The sequence below is a fragment of the Bos javanicus genome, chromosome 13, assembly GCF_032452875.1.
Source record: "Bos javanicus breed banteng chromosome 13, ARS-OSU_banteng_1.0, whole genome shotgun sequence".
In the NCBI taxonomy this organism is placed as follows: Eukaryota; Metazoa; Chordata; class Mammalia; order Artiodactyla; family Bovidae; genus Bos; species Bos javanicus.
This window is the reverse complement of record NC_083880.1, coordinates 65,797,145-65,818,326: the sequence shown is the minus strand read 5'-3', so window position 1 is coordinate 65,818,326 and position 21,182 is coordinate 65,797,145. Positions and strand designations below refer to the sequence as shown.

Below are 21,182 nucleotides of genomic sequence, written 5' to 3'. Positions count from 1 at the left end.
GAGATGGTTGTGGGGTAGGGGAGAGGGCCAGAAGGACCTGACTCTCTAGCTATGCTCCTTGGCCTGGACGATGCTTAGGAATAAAAGTTAAATTTTGGGAAATCAGTGCCTAGCTGGGGTGCCTTTGGTCCATAAATCCTCATACTTGCTTCCTGCCTGTCTCTTCAGCCCCCTTTTTATCTGAGTCACTAGTCTGTATCCTCTCCCCCCGAAGGTTAGACCCTCAGGCATGATGCTCTGCCACCCCCTGATCAGTGTGTTTTTTAAAAAATAGGTAAATAGCATGAAGGAGCTGTACCTGCTAATGGAGGAAGAGGAACTGAATGCCCAGCATTCTGATAACAAGACTTGCACAGGGGACAGCTGGACCCAGAACACGGTGAATTCTCAGCCCATTTCCAGTCCTGTCCTGTCTGTCTGTTCCTCTGTCTGTTTAGTGATCATGTCTTGCTGCTTTCTCTGATGGCAGTCCTCCACCAGGGACTAGAGCTCCAGAGGGTCATTGCCTGGTCACTGGCCCCAGATGCTCAGTACTGTGCGGTACGTAAGTCATTCCAGGGCAGTGATAGAGAGTCAGATGATGGATTGTGGGGTCACAGGTAAGACAGCAGTTAATTCTGTTCAGCGCGTAGGGGATGGTATTACAGAGAAGGGGTTTTAGGTGGTAGGTTTTGAAAGATGAATAGGAGCTTGCCTAATAAAGAATGAGGAAAAGGCCATTCTGTGCCAAAAGAACTGTGTATGCAGAGGTGCGGCGAGGTATTCTGAGACTGGCTGCAGCTTGGGATGCTCGTAGTGGGGTCAAGGACAGCAGGCTGGAGTGAGTTGTATGAAGAAAGGCCTTGTGGCCTAGGATCAGGAACTTTCAGATCAAGGCAGGGGGTAGTGGAGCAGTGGGATCAGGCTCCCAGGGGTACCCACACTAAGCTGGGTTATAGGTGGGAAACAGGTCATGTGCCCAGGAGAGAAGATTAGGCCAAGTCAGACAGTCAGGTAGACTCCAGGGTTCAGATGCTCATCTGGCCCCTGGTGGGTCAGAGAATGCAGGGAGAAAGACCCAGGCCTAGATGCTGCAGGGCCTCAGAGAAGCCAGGGTCCAGCTCAGCTTTAGGCTGAATAATTGGTGTAACTACAGAATTTTGTGTTTATGTGAAGCTGGGGCATGTGTCAGCCTTGGAGGGGGCCTGGGCTGGGCTTGTTATGCCTGTTTTATGAAGAGATGATCCAGAGCAGCAGATGATCTGAGGCCTGGTAGAGTCCCAGACTGAACTCTGGATGAGTTCCCAGTCCAGCCTCCCCTCCTTGCCGCTCTGAAAGTTCCTGACTGAGACCTTGCCCCCATCTGCAGCCCAACGAGTACATCAAGACACTGGCCGACATGAAGGTGACGCTGAAGGAGCTATGCTGGCTGCTCCGGGATGAACGCCGAGGTCTGACTGAGCTTCAGCAACAGTTTGCCAAGGCCAAGGCCACCTGGGAAACAGAGCGGGTGGAGCTCAAGAGCCATACTGCCCTGGTGAGTGTCTCACCAGTCAGAGACATCCCTCTCCTCGTTCCTGTCTCTGCCAAGGTCTCAGCTGTCAGACTGGGAAACAGGATGGCAAGCCATGCTCCTAGAAGCATAGGAATCACTTTACTTACTTTGTGGCCCAGAGAAGGCAAGAGCCTTGACTAGATCACACAGCAAGGATACCAGAAGCAGTGGAGGCTGGGGGTCTCTGGGCTAGGAAAGGCAGGTGAGGGGTTGGCAAAGGAGCCTGGGGGCATCATGGGCACCTTTCCCACACCACAGGCTCACAGGTGAGGCCAGAACACTTAAATGCCTGTCTGCACCTGACGGCATCTTCATCCTCACACCCAGACTTCTGTGGCTTGCTGTCCTTGTAAAGTCCCCTTAACTCTCTGCTACCTGGCCCTGTTTTGCTCTGTCCACTCAAAGTGGGGGACTCCCCTCTCTACAAGCCAAATTATCAAAGAACCCTTAACCAGGAGCCCTGGGTATTTAGTCTCTGCTGTGTGTGCCTGGCAGCAAGTTAGCTGCCCTCTACTGTGGTCTGAGAAGTGTGAGGGTGGCTTCCTCCCACTCAGAGTGCTCTTACCAGCCCCATCCTGCCTGCACGGCCCAGCTTCATCCCCACTGCCCCTGCTTCAGGCTGCCTTCCCAGGCGTCACGGGCCCCTTGGAGGTGGGTACACTGGCTATCTTTGTTGGGCAAGTGACAAGACAGGCACAGAGGAGTTCAGTTTCTTCTCCAAGATCACCCAGCTAGTAAGCAGCAGACCTGATCCTCAGTCCCCAAACCTTTGCCCTCCTGGCTTCTCATGACCGTGATCCCCGCTTCTTCCCAATTTTCAAACTTCTGGCTTCCCGGTGCCACCATTCTGTCCTCCCAACCTTCCCTGCAGATCTCACAGCTCCCTTCCCATCTGCACTTTCCAGTGTCCACTGTTCATACTGCCCCGAAACCCCAGCCATTGCAGCGGCCCCTCCCCCATGGGAATCTGACCACAGCCTGGGGTGTGGGGTGCCTTGATTCTTCAGATGGTGTCTTTACCTCCTGCTCCCCCCTCTCCCGAGCTTGGGACCAGGAAAGCCATTACTCTTGAGTGATTCCTGCACACGTTTTTTTTATGTTTAGACTGTGCATATCTCCCACTAACTGTAAACCCTGGTAAGTGTTGATGAAATATCCTGAGAAGCAATAACTAGGAACTTCTGCCATTGTGTAGCTATGTCACCTGGGAAGAGTAACCTCTCTGAACCTCTTCCCCCTTGGTAAAAATATCAAAAATGGTAGTTATCTTGCTGAGTTTTCTTGAGGATACACATAATGCCTGAAAAGCCCTTAGCACCGAGCTTGGTGTGTAGAAACTGTGCCACACAAGCTTTGATTGTGAGAAGAGACTAGTTCTAACTGAAGGGGTCAGCGATGGCTCCTGGGTGAGGGGGTCCTCCGAGGAGAGGACCCTCCTCCCTTTGCCTACCCTCTGCTGGTGCCTTGGAGGGAAGATCATGGGAGGGGATGGCAAGGGGCCTCCCAGTGCCAGCTACCCAGTTTGCTCTTCCTTCCCCAGATGGAGCTGAAGGCTGGGAAGGGGGCTGGGGATCGGACAGGGCCTGACTGGAAGGCAGCCCTGCAGAGGGAGCGGGAGGAGCAGCAGCACCTCCTGGCCGAGTCCTACAGCGCGGTCATGGAGCTGACGCGGCAGCTGCAGATCAGTGAGCACAACTGGGCCCAGGAGAAGCTGCAGCTGGTGGAGCGGCTTCAGGGTGAGAAGCAGCAGGTGGAGCAGCAGCTAAAGGAGCTGCAGAATCGCCTGAGCCAGGTGAGGCCTGTCCCAGCCCCAGCCGCCTTAAGCCACAAGTGGGGAGTTGCTGTGGGCACAGACCAGAGGGAAGACTCCTTCAGGTACTGCTGGATCCGTGTGCTCAGAGACCGCGGTAGGGACCAGGTCTTCCTTCCTGCTGGTCTCATAGGCTTGCTTTCCGTGTGTTTTATTCCAAAGCAAGCTGTCCTCCAATGTGGCCTCTTTGAATTTTGTGTTCACATCCTCACAGCTTAGCATTTGCAATGGGAAGAAAGTTTTGTTTTTCTCCACGGCTCTGATCAGCCAGGTATGAGTCATATGTCCATATCTAGAGCCTACCAAAACCCTTGAACTGAGAGGGAAGAACCAAGGCTGGTTCCTCATGAAAATTAGAGTTCTCTGACCAAAAGAGGTAAATAGGAAAAACAGTCATTGACTGTAGCCTCACTACAGTTAACATGCGCCTCGCTTATCAAGCTCTGTGACTTTTTCCTTTATTATTTCAGTTGTATAAATCAGGACTTTATATAAGACTCAAATACTGCAAAAGCATACTCCGTCCCTTTCTTGCTGTTTAAATTTACATTCAGATTTTTTTTATCATTAATTGAATCATAATATATATATATATAATTTACATTTTGCCTGTTTCATAGAGAGCTGTTCACAACAGAGTGTGGAACCATGCCATTCAGTTTAATTGCTGCTTAGCATACCTAGTGTGGAGACACCACTTTAATGTCATTCAGCTGCTGCCTGGCTGACATAGCTGTTCCAGGAACTGCAGCGTGAATTAACATAGTAATAACAACTATTACTGTATTTGAGATAATGACACTTATAAGGATGCCTATAAATGGTTGGTTTTATGATCATTTGCCAAACCCACTTTGTTGGCTCAGAACTGCTGTCCATTTGGAAGGTGGCTCCGAGCCCATGACCTGGGTCATCTGGGCTGCAGAGTGGAGCCTGGGGAATGCAACTGCACAAAACAGGGCCCGGCTCCCCAGCTTTGCCTGTGAGTGACCACCTTCTTTATTCTTGTTCAGCTGCAGAAAGCTTCTGACCCCTGGGTCCTAAAGCACTCAGATCTGGAGAAGCAGGACAACAGCTGGAAAGAGGTGAGAGAGGTGACAGGCTCCTGGTTACACTGCAGAATCCCTCGCTTGGGGGAAATGTGACCAGGACGATGCTAATCCTGTCCCGTAGGTCACATACCCTCACCCCCTTGGGCTCCTCAATCCTGAGGTCTCTACTTCATGATTCCAGCCTTAAGACCTGTGAAGGTCCCCTCCTTGCCAGCTCCATCCTTCCATGCCTGGGGAGAAAGGTTAGGTGTCTCTCTGTTTTAATTATGCTCTTCTCAAAAACAGGGCCTCCAAAAGAGCTTTGTGATCCTGGGCAAGTCACTCTGTCTTTTTGGGCCCCAGTTGCCTCACTGGTAAAATAAAGTCATATTTTCTGCCTTAGCCCAGCCCAGCTTCTGGAGATTAATCAGTGAAGTTTGCTTCTGAACCTCAGGGGCACTGTCCATATAGCAACACACTGAGTAAAGAAACAGTGACCATACAAGCCCTTGCTCATGACAGCCTGAGGATGTGGTGAATTAGATTTGGTTGCAGCAAAAGCCAATTCTGGGGAACTGAAGTAAGAGAGGATTTCATTAGGGCCTTAAGAGGGCTGGTGATGCCGGGTCAGAAAACTGGTGCAAGTCTTGGTTCTGGAACCAGGGTGGGGCAAACCCCAAACAAGACCTCAGGTCACTGCTTTCACCTTCAACTGAGCAGTGGCTACTGGTTGCTTTGTTGCTGCCATTACATTCACAGTAAGTTCTAAATAGACTCTCTTGGGTTCTCCCTTGGACTGTGGATTGGCCAAGCTTGCATCACATACCTATGGGGGTGGGGTTAGATGCACTATAGCCAGAAACTGACCAATGGGCTTTTAGATCGGTGCTAACAATACTCTTGCTCTACAGGAGGAGACTCAGGCAGAGGGGCTGGGGCCAGCTCCCACATTGTGGCCAGACTGACCCTTTCCTGTCTCTCTTCCATGACAGACCCGCAGTGAAAAGATCCATGACAAAGAAGCTGTTTCTGAAGCTGAGCTTGGGGGAACCGGCTTAAAGAGGTGCTGGCAGCCCCTTCCCCTTGCCCTGTCCGCAGCCCCACCCCCTGCCCCGCCCCCGGCCTGCGGTCTGGCCTGCCACTTTGCCTTTGTTCTTTGCTCCATGTGCCCAGCACTGCTCCTCCACTGAATTGAGAGAACATGGGGATATGTTTTTATGGAACCCCAGCCACTTAGGAGCTGGAAAACTTTGGGTGATAGCAATGCTAGCCTGAGATTTTTTTTTATTCTAGTCATGGAAAATGGGCTCCAGCATATCCTAGCTGAGAAAGAAACTGTTTAGCTCCTTTTGGGGTTCTTCCTGTCTCTGGAGTTTGGAGAGTCCTACTGGACCTCTATTCCTGGTAGTACTGAGCATCATCCTCTGGGCCCAGCCCTGTGCTATAGCCAGGGAACCCCCCGGGGCTCTCAAGACCATGTCTCCACCATTAGGAAACCCATGAAGAGAGTTGGGGTAACAGAACCCCACAGGCACCATGTGAGCAGCCCAAAGCCAGGTGAGCCCCAGGAAGGAGGGTGGCTCTGGAGTTGTGATATGAGATTTGAATTTCAGCACTGCAGGTTCTAGCTCTGTGCCCTGGTGCTGTACTTCCCATCTCTACCTATGGGGTAACAGAAACTGGCCCCTAGACTTGTCCGAGGACTGAATGGTCTGACGTGTGCAGTGCTGTCACGTATGCCTGGCACTTACAGTCATCAGACAGCACGCACACCAGCTCTGGGCCAGAGATTAAGTGGTGTCCTAGATCCTGTTATTATTTGTTGTTAGTTACTCAGTTGTGTCTGACTCTTTGCAACCACATGGACTATAGCCTTCCAGGCTCCTCTGGCCATGGAATTCCCCAGGCAAGAATACTGGAGTGGGTTGCCATTCCCTTCTCCAGGGGATCTTCCCAACCCAGGGATCAAACCTAGGTCTCCTGCATTGCAGGCAGATTCTTTACTGTTTGAGCCACCTGGGAAGTCCTAGATTGGGCTCCCCCAAAAGTAAGCCTTCAGGCAAGGATTTGAGTGCAAATGGGACATTTGGGAGGGGATTCCAGGAAAAGTCTGGAAGTGAGACAGGAAAGGGAAGGCACTATAAAGGAGGTGTTATCAACCAGGTTACACGTGGGCAGCTGGAGCTATTTCACAACATTGCTGGGAGCCAGAGTGGAGCGTGAGTTCTTGCACCTACGGGGACCTGGGGACTGGTATCAAATTACCAAACCCCACCCATGGTTTGTTGATGGCTATGTCTATACATCATGTGAAATTTTTAGTTTCCACACAGTGGTAAAGAATCTGCCTGCAATGCAAGATATGTGGGTTCCATCCCTGGGTCTGGAAGATCTGGAGAAGGAAATGGCAACCCACTCCAGTATGCTTGCCTGGGAAATCCCATGGACCGAGGAGCCTGGTGGGCTACAGTCCATGGGGTCACAAAAGGGTTGGACATGACTTCAGCAACTAAACAACTGGGTGGAGGCCAAGTATGCTTCTGCAGACAGAAAAAAAGCCCTCAGGTGGAGAATGGCAGGTGCTCGGACCATGCAGTACTGCACATGTGGGTGTGCGTGTGGAGGGAGTGAGAGGCAGGGCACCAACAGCATCTTTCACAAGAGGTGAGCAGGACCGTCATGGTCCCAGGTCCTGTGAAGCGCAGGGACCAGCGAGGAAGACCAGAGTGCTTGCTCTGTATAAGGCATCTTCCACTAACTCAGCCATTCTCTCTGCTCTTCCCCAGGACCAAATCTGTTTCCTCCATGTCGGAGTTTGAGAGTTTGCTGGACTGTTCCCCGTACCTCGCCGGGGAAGCCTCCCGGGGCAAAAAGCTGCCCAACAGCCCTGCCTTTGCCTTCGTGGGCGCCCAGCCAGTGGACCCTGAGAAGGGTGCCCCCGAACAGCCAGGGCTCTCGCCCCGTGACTGCAACCGCCTGGGTGCCCTGGGCTGCCCGGAGCCGGCGGGGAGGCAGATGCAACGCAGCTACACAGCACCCGACAAGACGGGCATCCGCGTGTACTACAGCCCCCCGGTGGCCCGGCGCCTGGGCGTCCCGGTGGTCCATGACAGGGAGGGGAAGATCATCATCGAGCCGGGCTTCCTCTTCACCACAGCCAAGCCCAAAGAGTCGGCCGAGGTGGACGGGTTGGCCGAGAGCTCCTACAGCCGCTGGCTCTGCAACTTCTCCCGGCAGCGCCTGGACGGGGGCTCCGGGGGCGGCCCCTCGGCAGCAGGGCCTGGCTTCCCTGCAGCCCTACATGACTTTGAGATGTCGGGGAACATGAGCGACGACATGAAGGAGATCACCAACTGCGTGCGCCAGGCCATGCGCTCGGGCTCGCTGGAGCGGAAGGTGAAGAGCACGTCCAGCCAGACGGTGGGCGTGGCCAGTGTGGGCACGCAGACCATCCGCACGGTCAGCGTGGGCCTGCAGACCGACCCGCCCCGCGGCAGCCTGCACGGCAAGAGCTGGTCGCCGCGCGGCTCCTCGCTCGTGTCCGTGCGCAGCAAGCAGATCTCATCTTCCCTGGACAAGGTGCACGCGCGCATCGAACGGCCCTGCTGCTCACCCAAGTACGGCTCGCCCAAGCTCCAGAGGCGCTCTGTGTCCAAGCTGGACGGGGCCAAGGACCGCAGCCTGTGGAACCTGCACCAGGGCAAGCAGAACGGCTCAGCCTGGGCCCGCTCCACCACCACGAGGGACAGCCCTGTGCTGAGGAACATCAATGACGGGCTGTCAAGCCTCTTCAGCGTGGTGGAGCACTCGGGGAGCACGGAGTCGGTCTGGAAACTTGGCATGTCCGAGGCCCGGGCCAAGCCTGAACCGCCCAAGTACGGCATCGTGCAGGAGTTCTTCCGCAACGTGTGCGGTCGGGCGCCGAGCCCCACGGCGTCCACGGCTGGGGAAGAGGGCTCCAAGAAGCCGGAGCCCCTCTCCCCCGCCAGCTACCATCAACCCGAGGGCATGGCTAGGATCCTGAACAAGAAGGTGGGCAAGTCGGGCGGCAGTGAGGAGGCCAGGCTCTCCGTGCTCCCGCAGGTGGGGAAGGATGGAATCACTCGAGATGGAGATGGAGCCACGGTCCTTCCCAATGAGGTAGGTGGGTTGGGGGCGAGGTGCCCTTTTTCTTTTGAGGTGCATTTGTCTTATAAATGGGTAAATTGTTAAAGTATTTGATAAGTGTTACTGAATTTCCTTTCCAAAGACTTTGTTGAGTTTCTAGAACCCCCAAGAGTATATGGTGAGTGTTTTACTTCCCTATACTCTCTGGCTGCGTTAAATTTAAAAAAAAAAAAAAAAAAAAACACTTTAAAATATTCCTATTTTTTTAATGAAAAAAAACCTTTGTTAGTTTAATATACATACTGTAAAAAAATATGGCTTATTGAATTCTTACAAACTGAACACAGCCATTATATTAGAGTTCCTTGGAGAAACTTGGGAGTAGGCTTTGTGGTTATGCATGCGTGAGAATGTGTGTGTGTGTATATATAGAGAGAGAGACAGAGACAGAGAGACTGAGTCCAGAAGCCTGAGAACAGAAGAGCCAACGTTATAGTTCCAGTACAGCACATATAGCTGATGTAGTTCCAGTCTAAAGGTCATCAGGCAGGAAGAATTCTTTCATACTCACAGAGAGTCAGCCTCTGGGTTCTGTTCAGTACGCCAACTGATTGGATGAGGCTCACCCACGTTAGAGAGAGCAAGCAGCTTTACTCTGTGTACTGGTTTAAGTGTTAATCTCAGTCAAAAGCATCCTCGCAGAAGTACCCAGGATAGTGTTTGAGCAGGTGTCTGGACCTGTGGCCCAGTCAAGTTGACACAAAATTAATCATCATAATCACATAACCACAACTGTATCACGAAACCAGTAATACAAAGCTGATTGTATTTTGCATGTTGGTTGACCCAAACATTTTTCAGTATGTAAAATATGCTTATTACCCATTGATCCAGTAGTTCTCTTAAGAATGTAGCCAATGGAAATTTTTACAGAGGTGGATATGTATATAAAGAAATGTATTGCATTATTAATAAAAATTGCTAAGACTTACTAGGCACTATGCCAACAGTTTGTTGTGATCACAACAGACTTTGAGGAAAAAATCCGGGCTGAGATCAAAGTTGATCACAACAACTTTGAGAAAAAAATCAAGGCTCAGAGAGGTTAAAAAACTTGTTCGAGGTCACATAGCTGGTAAGTAACTGGGCTGGAATTTGAACCAACCAATCAAGTTTTACAGCAGCACGTTTTTGGTGCTTTTTGAAGTATAGTTGCCATACAATATTATATAAGTTACAGGTGTGTAATATAGTGATTCATGATTTTTAAAGTTTATACTCCACTTGTAATCATTATTAATATTGACTATATTCCCTGTGCTGTAAAATATATCCTAGTAGCTTATTTTTCAGAGAAGGCAATGGCACCCCACTCCAGTACTCTTGCCTGGAAAATCCCACGGGCAGAGGAGCCTGGTGGGCTGCAGTCCATGGGATCTCGAAGAGTCGGACACGACTGAGCGACTTCACTTTCACTTTTCACTTTCATGCATTGGAGAAGGAAATGGCAACCCACTCCAGTGTTCTTGCCTGGAGAATCCCGGGGACAGGGGAGCCTGGTTGGCTGCCGTCTGTGGGGTCGCACAGAGTTGGACACGACTGAAGCGACTTAGCAGCAGCAGCAGCTTATTTTTATTCCTAATAATTTGTACCTCTTAATCCCCTACCTCTATATTGCCTCTTCTTCCTTCCCTCTCACCATTGGTAACCATGAGTTTGTTCCCTATATCTGTGGGTCTGATGCTTTTTTGTTATATTCACAAGTTTGTTGTATTTTTTAGATTCCACATATAAGTGATGTCATTCAGTATTTGTCTTCCCCTGTCTAACTTAACTTTACCTAGTGTAATGCCCTCCGAGTCTATCCACGGTAATGCAAATGGCAAAATTACTTTTTTTTTTTAATAGTTGAGTAGCATTCTATCCATTCATCTATTGATGGACACTTAGGTTTCCATATCTTGGCAATTGTAAATAATGTATAGCAGCACTTTTAACCATTATCCCTGTGTGTTGGTAGTAGTAAAAAAAATTAGAAACTACTTAAAACACATAAAAAATGAGTTGGATGAATAAATTAAGCTATTTCCACTCAGTGGGATACTGTGTGGCCATTAAAAAGAAAGAGATCTGGACATACATAATGACAAAAAAGTATTCATGTCTTTGCGATTACAAAGTAAACTATAGGAGTTGAGATCATTTTGGTAAAGGTATGTTCCAGAATTTATTTATGTATATTCCAGAGTTTATTATATTCTGGAATGTTTGGGTTTTTTTGTTTTGCTTTTTTGTCTGTACTGGGTCTTTTTTGCGGCACACAGGCTTTTGCTAGTTGCAGTGTGCAGGCGTCTCTCTAGCTGCAGTGCATCAGCTTAGTTGCCCCATGGCATATAGGATCTTAGTTCCTCGGCCAGGGGTCGAACCCGAGTCCCCTGCATTGGAAGGTGGATTCTTAACCACTGGACCACCAGGGAAGTCCCTGAAATGTTATTTATGAACACTCATTACTGTTTTATTTATGAGCGTTCATTACTGCTCTAATGGAAGAAAATACGTTTTTAAAATTGGTTCAAAGAGGGGCTACAGCTCCTAGGAACTGGTCCTGGGGCACAGCTGAGTCCAGATTCCTTGCCTGGCTGGCCACCCAGTCCCGGGGTGGGCGGTCAGTCAGTGCCTCCAGGCTCCTCCTGACTTCTCTCTCTCCCCCCACAGGATGCAGTGTGTGACTGCAGCACCCAGTCTCTCGCCTCCTGCTTCGCCCGGCCATCCCGCTCTGCCATCCGCCACTCTCCATCCAAGTGCAGGCTGCACCCTTCAGAGTCTGGCTGGGGTGGGGAGGAGCGGGCAGCCCCGCCCAGCGAGTGATAGAGTAGCGGAGCTCCTCACGTCGACCAGCCCCCGTCCCTGGACAGCCAAAGGGAACCAGTGGAGAGGAGAAGATGCTTGGGGCCCGCAAGCTCCCTGCATCTCTCGCCCTGGAGGGCTGCATCTCTGCCATGGAAGCGCTTTCCCAGCCAGGTAAAGCGGGGTCTCCTGCTGACTGCTGGGTGGTGATCTCTGACTTCCCAGGGGAAGGCAGTGAGTGGGAGAAAGACCAAAACTGGGTTTCAGAAGCGTCTCCAGAGAGATCCGTTGAGAGCTGGTTCCTGGGTCGTAAGTTGGGAGAGCCTTGCCTGGTTCCACCCACACCCACTTCTCAGAAGAGCCGAGGAAAGGATCTACTTCCAGCCATGCGCCTCAGGGAAAAGGGCTCACAGAGATGTTCCTGGCCAACCACATCCCTATTCATGGGGAGGAAACACCGATGAGAAGAACAGGCTTTGCTCTAGGGCTCAACGTGGGGTGTCTGGTGGAGCTGAGCTGGGCGTCACCCCATCCCTCTCTTCCCTCCGCCACCGCCTCCTCCTTCCAGCCCTGCTGCTCTGGATTGCTGCAGCTCTAGGGGATATGATAGGGCAGTAGCCACAGTCAGGTATCTGCTTGGAATCCTGGGGCCCTGGATCTCCCTGCCCATAGCTCAGATGCAGCAAGACCTAGAACGTGAGGTAGAAATGTGCAGGACCCATGGTCGGGGAGCCACTGGCACTGCCTTTCTTGTTAAGTTGACTTGGGGGGACCCCAGCCTTTCCAGGAGACTCCTTGAGGACAGACATAGGTAGAGTCCATCTCAAGACCTGGTGCACAGATAAATAAATGCCTAACTGCCCACTGCCTTGATTGCTGGGGGCTCTTGCCCCAGCACCCTGGAGGGGTGCCTCATCTCCACTGTGTTTACATCCTGCAGCTGGTGGAGGGCAAAGATGTTCCCAAAAAGAGGCCCCCGGTTGGCCAGATCAGGCCCAGGAGCCTTCCACGAGGCCGGTGCCCCGGGACATGGCAATAGACTGGGGCCTGGAAACACATTTCTTGCCGAGGTTGTTTATTTTGAGTTTTTCTTACTATAAATATTTAAGGTGGTTTTACTTTATTTTAATAATTTAATTTACCCCAAAGTCCCTAAGGTAATTTATTGGAGGTTGAGACATGTACTCTCATCACTGGGACAATGCAAGGCTTTAACACGATGGATGGGTGTAAGGTCCTCTCTGTGGACAAGGCAACTCAGCAGGCGAGCTCTGGTCTCCTGGTTCAGGTTTGGAGGGGGCCCCAGCAGAGGTCCCCACAAATCTGCTGACCCTTTGGCCTCAGAGCACCACGTCTATGCTCCACACCTGCTACTTGCCCGGCCCCCAGCCGTGAGATTGTAAATACAGACAGGACAGAGGGCTGGACCAGCAGCACCGCTTTCCAATCACTTCCCATTTTCCTTCCTCCTTCTGACACCTTTTTTTTTTGGTTTCTAATGAGTCCAACACAGATTACTAAGGCTTTTATCAAGAGCATGGAGATCTCTCCAAGTTCCCTAAGTGAGAACTCGCAGGAAAACAGGACTGAACTTCGAGAATGTTGTTTATTGCAGCTTTGCACATGGATCTGAGAGTGTCTGCCAGCCTGCCTCAGTTCTCACCAGCCTCCAGCCTTTTCACCAGCCTCTCTCCTTAGCCTTACGGACTCTCCAGGCTCGTCTCTCAGCCCGAACCCCACTGCCCACCCTTCCCCGTTGCATGTGAGCTGTCTGAGCTATCGGACGGATTGCAGCACAGCTCATTGCAGTGGTGACAGGGCAGGGGAATGCAGGGGGCCTCCCCCTGGTGCCAGTGAACCCATTTTGGTTGCACACGTACCTGCATATCTGTGTGTAACTGGTTGGGGGCTCAGAATGAAAACATCAGGATAAAGTGGCTTATCTGTGAATTTTCTATCAGGAAGACTGAAAGCCGGCAGCTTTGCTAGTGTGTCCCCTAGGACTCAGGAGATGCTTCTGCGCTCCCACCCACCAGCCCCCAGTCTTGCCCTTTCTGGGGCACCTGGACCAGTTACCCAAATACCTTCATCTCCATTGCCTATCGGCAGAACTTTGGGGTCACATTAGTACAACCAGCCACTTCCTCATACCATAGTGACCTGTGTGGGCAGAGCAGGCAGGTCAGTGGAGCCAAGGGCCAGGCCCCTCTGGAATGCCAGTGCTCCCACCCAAGAGGTCAGGGGAGCCCCTCCAATGCCATCTCCAAGGGAGGGGGGTTCACACCAGGCCACAAGCTACCAGAGGCCTTGTGCCACCTCCCCGGGCTGCAGAGGGCCAGGGAGGCTGTACTTCTAGCCTTGGGGAGGAATCCTCACGAGACCTGGACCCTGCTGACTGCTCAGCCTTACCATCATTGTTCTCATCCAAGATTGTCCTTGCATTCTCGTTGTCTTAGCGCCTGGCCGCCCAGCCCTCAGCCAGTGTCAGAGGCCTCAGACCTTGGTTTTCAGTAAAGTCCCAGTTTCTGCTTCCTGCATGCCACTGGGCAAGGTCACTCATCACTGTTCCTACAGAAGCCTCTGGACATGGGGCTTGATGGGGTTGAAAATGTTACATGTAAATATTGGTTTGATTTGGGTTTTAGCATTTTAATTAGTAACTGGTTGTGTTTTCTTTTTTTGGGGTGGGGGGTTGTCTTGTAAAAACTCTCTACTCTTTTGGAATGTAATTTCTAAGTTTGTTTGTTCCTTCAAATGCCTTTTAAGTCTTGGTAACATTCCGGAAGCAGAAAACTGCCTGGCCCACCGTGAGGACTCCCCAGGAGCACCGGGTCCCAGGAAGGAACACTGCCCTTTTCCCCTTTCTTCTTTGCTGCCTCTTTACTCTCAGCAACTTCCTTCTCTTCCTCGCCCTCTATCCTTCTTTTTCCTCTCCTTTCCATCTTTGTTCTCTTCAGCCAAAGTCCCAAGGAACCCTGGGGTCCTAATTCCCTACAGGCCCCTAGGCTTGGATCCATTGTGTTGGCACAGTTGGTTGAGGGGAAATGGAAGACCAGTTGCCATGACTGACCCCAAACTGGATGATCTTGTGTTTCTGACATCTGACCTCTTCCCATAGCCAAATCAGACCCTCCTGGGGGCAATGATGTCTGTATTTGAAATGAAAATCAAATGACTCTGGCATGTCAGTGGCCCCTAGATCCTGCATGCATGAGGTATCAATATTCAAGTCCCTGTCACCCTGGCAGCCCTCTCCCCCCCAATTTTGTCCCCACCAAAGGCTGACCAATTTAAAAAACCCCTTCTAAGAGGTCTTGCTGAAAACGGACCCTTCCCTTGGTCTCCCCAGGGATGCTCCTCTACCAGCTGCTTTCCCAGGTGACAAAGTTGAGGGTTTAAGACTTCACCCTCTTGTGCCCTGATTGCCACATGGCTCTCTCCTGCCTGCCTGCATCCACTTTTCATGGTTTCATCACATGGCCTGTTCTCCTCTTGCCCATCCAACTTCTAGGGCCTTCCTCCCTCTCCTCTCCCATCTAGAATGCCCTCCCCAGCTTTGCCAGTCTTCCAGGCTCATCAGCCCCCCAATCTCACCACCTCTTCATTAATAATTAAGTCCCTGGACACCTTTTCTAGAGCACATGGCTATTTAGAAATTGCTTCCCCTGCCACATCTCCTTCAGGCTTCTACATGCTAACTCTGGGAGGCAACCTTGGCAGGACAAGGTTTAGTGCTCCCATTTTACAGATGAGGAAACTGAGGTACAGGTCTCATTCCAGAGTCACCTAACTAGGAAGTCATCAAGTTCAGACTAGAACCTAGGTCCACTGGAACCCTCAGTCCAACCTTGTCCCTTGCTGTGTTAACCTACTGCTCCACTGGGGGCTTTGTGTGGGTGCAGAATACCCAGACTATGCCACTGCCCAACCCAGACATAAAACCAGTCTACCCTGAATCTCTGGACCTGTGTGTCCCAGAGGGTGGTGTGGGGACCCCCGCATCAGAATCCTCTGTGGACATGTCCAAAATGCAGCTTCTTGGCCCCCACCTCACCCCAGAGGGCCAGGAATCTGCATATCTAACAAACTCCCAGAGAGATCCTAAATACCAGTGCATACCATTGATGTTCACAGCCTTGACCATTGTTGTTCAGTTGCTCAGTCATGTCTGACTCTTCGTGACCCCATAGACTGCAGCACGCCAGGCTTCCCTGTCCTTCACCATCTCCAATTAGGCCATCTTTTTTAAGCCCAATAACCACGGTGTTATATCTTTAGAAGAGCCTTGAGCTGAGAATTAGGGGACCTGGTCCTCAACCCAGCTCTGATTTGGGTTAATTATGCTGAGAATTTCCAAAAAGCACTGGAGGCAATTTACAATCCTAATCGTGAAGTTCAGTAAGACAACAGGAAAAAAAAAAGGGGGGGGCAAAAGGCAAGAGGAATTATCATTCCCCAAATCTATCTTCCCAGGTGGCACAGTGAGTAAAGAATTCTCCTGCCAGCGCAGGAGATATGGGTTTGATCCCTGGGTTGGTAAGATCCCCTGGAGGAGGAAATGGCAACCCACTCCAGTGTTCTTGCCTGGAAAATCCCATGGATAGAGGAGCATGCAGGACTACAGTCCATGGGGTTGCAAAGAGTCGGACAGAACTGAGCAACTAAGAGCACGTGCACACACACACACTTATATCTATCTGACATGATCCCCATAATCCTGCAATTAAATTTTGCTCTGGAGTTTCCTGGCAGCCATGGTAAAAAGGGAAGCACATCAACTTTCACGACTCTCATCATCCAGTCATGGGAAGTGACAATATTTGCCCCAGGAGGCAAATTCTTATGCTAATTTAGAGCATGCGTCCTTTCTTCAAAGGCCACTAAGTCAGTTGTGGTATGAACCTAAAATGCAAGGATGTTTTCCAGGTCACTGAACTGAACTGATTTTAAAGATAATAATAAACTGCCACTGACTTGAATGACCTTGACCCCAGAGCATGTGGCTAGTCTGTGCCTCTGTTCCTCCAGCTGCAAAGTGGAAGAAATCCTACCTCACAAGGCAGTGCTGAGGACCAAATACAATACTGTGCCTGCGTCTACGTGGGCAAACATAGGTTCTACACTGATCTAAAGTGGTCTGATCACACTCATTGTCCCCTAGTGCCCTCACTAGTCTTAGTGAGTGGAAAGGCTAATAAATTGGACCAGTCCTCTCACTTTTTAAAAAATTGTGGCCCAAAATACATAATATAAAACTTACTGTTTTAGCCCTTTTAGTGGCTTTAAATACATTCACACAGTGGTACAACCATCAGGACTATCCATTTCCAGAACTTTTTCATCACCCCAAACTGAAACTCTGTACCCACTAACAGTAACTCCCCATCCTTCCCTCAGGCCCCTGATAACCGCTATTCCACGTTCTGTCCCTATGAATTTACCTGTTCTAAGTATTCCCAGTGGAATCACACAGTGTTGGTCCTTTTTTGTCAAACCCCTCACTTTTTTGGATGAGGAATTGGCCCAGAGAAGGGAGTTCCTCACCCAAGTTCACACAGCAAACTGGAGGCAGAGTCAGGACCAGAATTCAGGTTTCCTGACTCCCAGCAGGTTCTGCATTCCCGGGGGTGAGTGAGACCCCACCTACCATTCCCTGATCTTGGCTGAACCCTGTCTTCTCTCTGGGCTCAGCCTGTTTGCTTCCCACCACCCATCCATCCTTTGTTTTATCACCTTCCTCCAAAGCCTCCCCTCCTGCCTCCTCTTCTCTGACTGATTCCCACCAGCAGACCGAGTGGCCCTGACCCATGGCCAGGTTTTCCTCTTCTGAGCCCCGGGCTTCTTTGTAGCACCCACCCCCTTCAGCCCTCCCAGAATGGCCTCCTGTGGATTTCCTGGCCCTTCAGGCTCACATCCCCATCCTCCCGTGTTTGTGGTCTCCCAATTCCTGATGTTTGCTTTCAGATCTGATTGTATTTCCTGGGTTCTGTTTTGTTTTCTCACACTGAAGGGGGAACCTTTCCCCGATGCCTCAGGCTGGGCTTGGCCCAGTGACCGCCCCCAGCCCAGAAAGACACCCCCATCTCACCCTTGAGTCCCATTTTCTTCTGTCCACAGCCTCCCGACAGGACCCCAGCACTATCCACTGGGATTTGTCGGAGGTCACTGGGACCCCCATTTTGGCCTCCCCTATCCTGCCCAGTCCTCCATAGCCTTATTTGTAAAGCAGATGCAGCCTGACTTGGGTTCTTCCCTCCTCTCCCTGGCCATCTGTCCGTCCATCTGCCTGTCCATGTGACATCCCACCATCCTCTCTACCCTCCCCTGGATCTCTCTGCCTCTGAATAGCTTGCCCTGGCGGAACCTGTAGCCCACCCTGGCATTACCCCTTATCCCTTCTGTAGTATTTGCAGTTTGCAAAGTCCACAGAGCCAAGAACCAAAGGGAACTGGTGACAAGGTGACCCCTTGTCTAGGGCTGCCCCACCCTACCCTTCCCCACACCGTCCTTGGACCCTCCTTTGTCTACCCCATCAGCCTTGCTCCCCTCCCTTCCTGCCCTTCACCAGCTCCCTGAACCCCAGGCAGTAAGGAAAGGAGCTCTGGTTTCCCCTAAGCATCCTTGAAGGGCCAAAGTCATCAAGGCCTGACCATCTTGTCTTTCTCCACTCTATACCACTCGAACTGCTCCTGTGAAAAGGAATTTCAGCTAGGATTTTGGAGACCTGGCCCAGGTCTGGGCAGTTGTCCTACCTTCTCTGTGTTTGGTTGTATGATTTTACGAAGATGATCCCTAGGGACCCCAGAGCACGCCTCATGTTTTTGGGTCCTGCATCACCATCCTCTGTCCACTGGGCCCTGGTATCCTGGCTCCTCTCTCAGCTCCGCCACTGACCTCTGTGCCTTAGTTTACTTCTCTGCACAGGGGGCTCACCACAAGTCTGTTCCCAGCAGCTTCCCAATTTGGTGCCTCTAAGGCAGGGCCTTGGCAGCTGTGGCCCAGCTCCCTGGCACTGTCTTCTTAGGGCACCAAGTTGCTGAGGATGAGATGCCTGGAGGTTCTCAAAGAAGCCAGAGCATCACCTGGGAACTTGACAGAAATGCAAAGTATTGGCCCCACTCAAGAACTACAAAACTAGAACTTTGGCGGGGGGTGGGGGGAGGGCAGCAATCGGGGGGTTTAACAAGCCCTCTAAATGATTCTGATATACATAGGCGTTTACTACCTGCCGATCTAAACCAGCAAATAGTGTGGCCTGGTGAAGGACCGAGGCTGGTCCTGCCCAGGAACAAGTGGGAAACATCAAGCTTATCTGGATTTCTGAGGCTGGGAACCCTGGCCATCCCTACCCAAACCAAAACACAACTGTGTTCTCCTCTTCCCAGAAACTGGGGGGCTGGGGAAAGGCAGGCATTTTTCCTTTCCCTACCCCTGGCTTGGTTCCAGTTCTACCCACCTCTCCTACTTGTCTGGGTTTTACTAAAGGTTGTATAGGGTTGTGCCAGCCAGGCAGGGGGTTGGCATCCTGGGGGGGGGGGCGGGGAGCAGGGGACAAAAGACCCTGACCCTTTATCCCTTGGGAATCTCACCATAGGCTTATGGCTTCTTTTCAAATGGAAAGAAACTTAGGTTCTCAAAGAAAGACTCCTAAATCCCCAGCCAGCTCCTCCTCCTCCTCCTCCTCCTCCTCCCACCTTCAGGGAGACCTTATAGACAGTGCCAAAAAGCAGCTCCTGCCCCTAGGGGCTGAGGGGAGAGGACCAAAAGCTGTCCCTCAACCTGGCCCCCCATCCCGAACCCCCCGCCAATACTGTGAAACCCCCTTCCTGACCATCCCGGTTTCCTGGTGTGGACCCTGAAGTGGGCCCAAGGGGTCCCCCAGGGAAAGGCCTTTGGGAAGGAAGGGACCAGGGGCATCCTTGGGCCAAACTCTCTGCCTCTCCTGTCCACTCTTTCTCCTCCCTACTCCTTTCTTCAGAAGGCTCCTTCCCAGGAGGTATTGGGTGCTAGACAACCGTGGTCCAGTCCGCCAGCTCTCCTTCCCTCCCGTGTCTTATTTCAGACATGAGAATAACTGTACAGTGTAAACTTACAAAGGGTTTTTAATGGTTGTAGATTGGAAATAAAGTATGTCATATGAACAGCTTCCATGGACTTGGCTTCTCTGATTTCTCATGTGAGGTGGGTGCGGTCCCCAGCAGATCTGGAACTTGACTCAACCCCACACCCAGTTGCCTGGGAAGGAGGGAGTCCTGGGAATGCCACAGCCAACTGGCTGGTCTGGGGTCACTTGGGAGGAGCCACCAGGGGCTCCCAGCTACTGACTGCTGACACCTCAGAGTATCCCATGAAGGGTGGTAAGGCCACAGCACAGAGGAACAAATGCAGAGTCATCAAAAATGGAATTGAACTTTCTACAGAAGACTTCAAATATTTATCACAAAAAAAGGACGGGTTAATTATCTATTACAGTATAATTAAATTATCCCCAAACATTTATTATATCACAGATGACATGGGTCAGGGATTCAAGAGCTAAGTTGTTCTGACTCAGGGTCTCCTGAGGGTGCAGTCAAGTGTCAAATCAGGCAGCAATCATGTGAAGGCATGATTGGGGCTTGGAAGATCCATTCCCAAGCCGGGTTACTCATGCCTGGTAAGTGAGGGTGGGCAGGAGGCCTCAGTTCCTCCCCCTGTGGACCTTGCCCTAGGGCTGTTTGAGTATCCTCACAACATGGCAGTTGGCTTGCCTTAGAGCAAGTGATCTATAGGAAAGCAGAAGAGGTCACAGTGTCTTTTATGACTTAAGCCTTGAAAATCATACACTATCATTTCTGCAGCATCTCACTAGTTATACAGATTAGCCGTATTCCTTTTGGAAGAGAACTATACAAGGGCATGAACAGCAGAAAGTGGAGGTCGTTGGGGGCTATCTTGGAAGCCAGCAACCACATGAAAATTATTTATTTTTTTTGTGGAATGTTAGTTTTCAGACCAGGGGTTGAATATCGGCCCTCAGCAGTGAGAGCAATGAGTCCTAACCACTAGATCACCATGGAATTCCAGATCTCTTTTTTGAGGGTCTAACAACAGCCAGGCCTGTGCTGGGCATTGAGGGTAACAATATATGAACCTGAGAAAGAGGAAAGCAAATTCAGTGGCCAAGGGGTGGTCAGGGAGCTGGAGGGATCAGGAAAGGCTGCAATGATTCCTAAGGTTGAGATGTTGACAGATGAAGGAGGTGGTGATGTGTTGCAGGCAGGAGATGGAGACAATATGTTCCAGGAAGAGGGAACAGCATGTAGAAAGCTTAGTAGTAAGAAAGGAGAGCAGGATCAGGGAACTGAAAGAGATCACTGGTGTGGGGAACGATGAAAGAGGCTGGGTGAGATCACACAGTGCCTTATGAGGGAAGGAATGTCCACATCGTGTGGACAGTAGAGAGTCATGGAAGAACTGAAAGTAGGGGAAGGACCTAGAGGATGTACTGGTTCTGGATTCCACGAGGCAACATACTTGCCCGCCGTGCAACGAGCTGAAGGAGTGGGGTGGGAAGAGAAGGAACTAGGCTCCAGAAAGTGATACTCAGGGAACAAAGAGCAACTTTCTGCTTCAGACATCTGTTGGGAGTCAACATGCTAGAACCACACGGTGGAAATTTCAGGAAGGCAGATTTCTGCCTACCACCAGAAAACTTTTCCAGGGACCACAGCTGCTATGGAACGATGACCACAGTCACATTCCAGCTGTGGTTCATTAACCAGTTTTTGTGGACTGCTTGTGATTCAACACTTGCCGAGATTTCAGATGCAGAAGGCCTGTACGTGCAAGGTGACACTCTGATGGCATCATG

At 51.0% G+C, this 21,182-nt stretch overlaps 1 protein-coding gene across 1 annotated transcript in view; it reads left to right on the top strand.

Annotated features, from left to right (window-relative positions):
* Nucleotides 1-19,477, top strand: part of MTCL2 (microtubule crosslinking factor 2) — a 75,780-nt gene extending 56,303 nt beyond the window's left edge. The window contains exons 9-15 of the mRNA XM_061437489.1: nt 275-379; nt 1,349-1,516; nt 3,075-3,326; nt 4,358-4,429; nt 5,368-5,438; nt 7,162-8,515; nt 11,198-19,477. Coding sequence (XP_061293473.1) covers nt 275-379; nt 1,349-1,516; nt 3,075-3,326; nt 4,358-4,429; nt 5,368-5,438; nt 7,162-8,515; nt 11,198-11,350 — 2,175 coding nt within the window. The 3' untranslated portion in view covers nt 11,351-19,477. The remainder of the gene's footprint in view (nt 1-274; nt 380-1,348; nt 1,517-3,074; nt 3,327-4,357; nt 4,430-5,367; nt 5,439-7,161; nt 8,516-11,197) is intronic.
* The last annotated feature ends 1,705 nt before the right edge of the window (nt 19,478-21,182 follow it).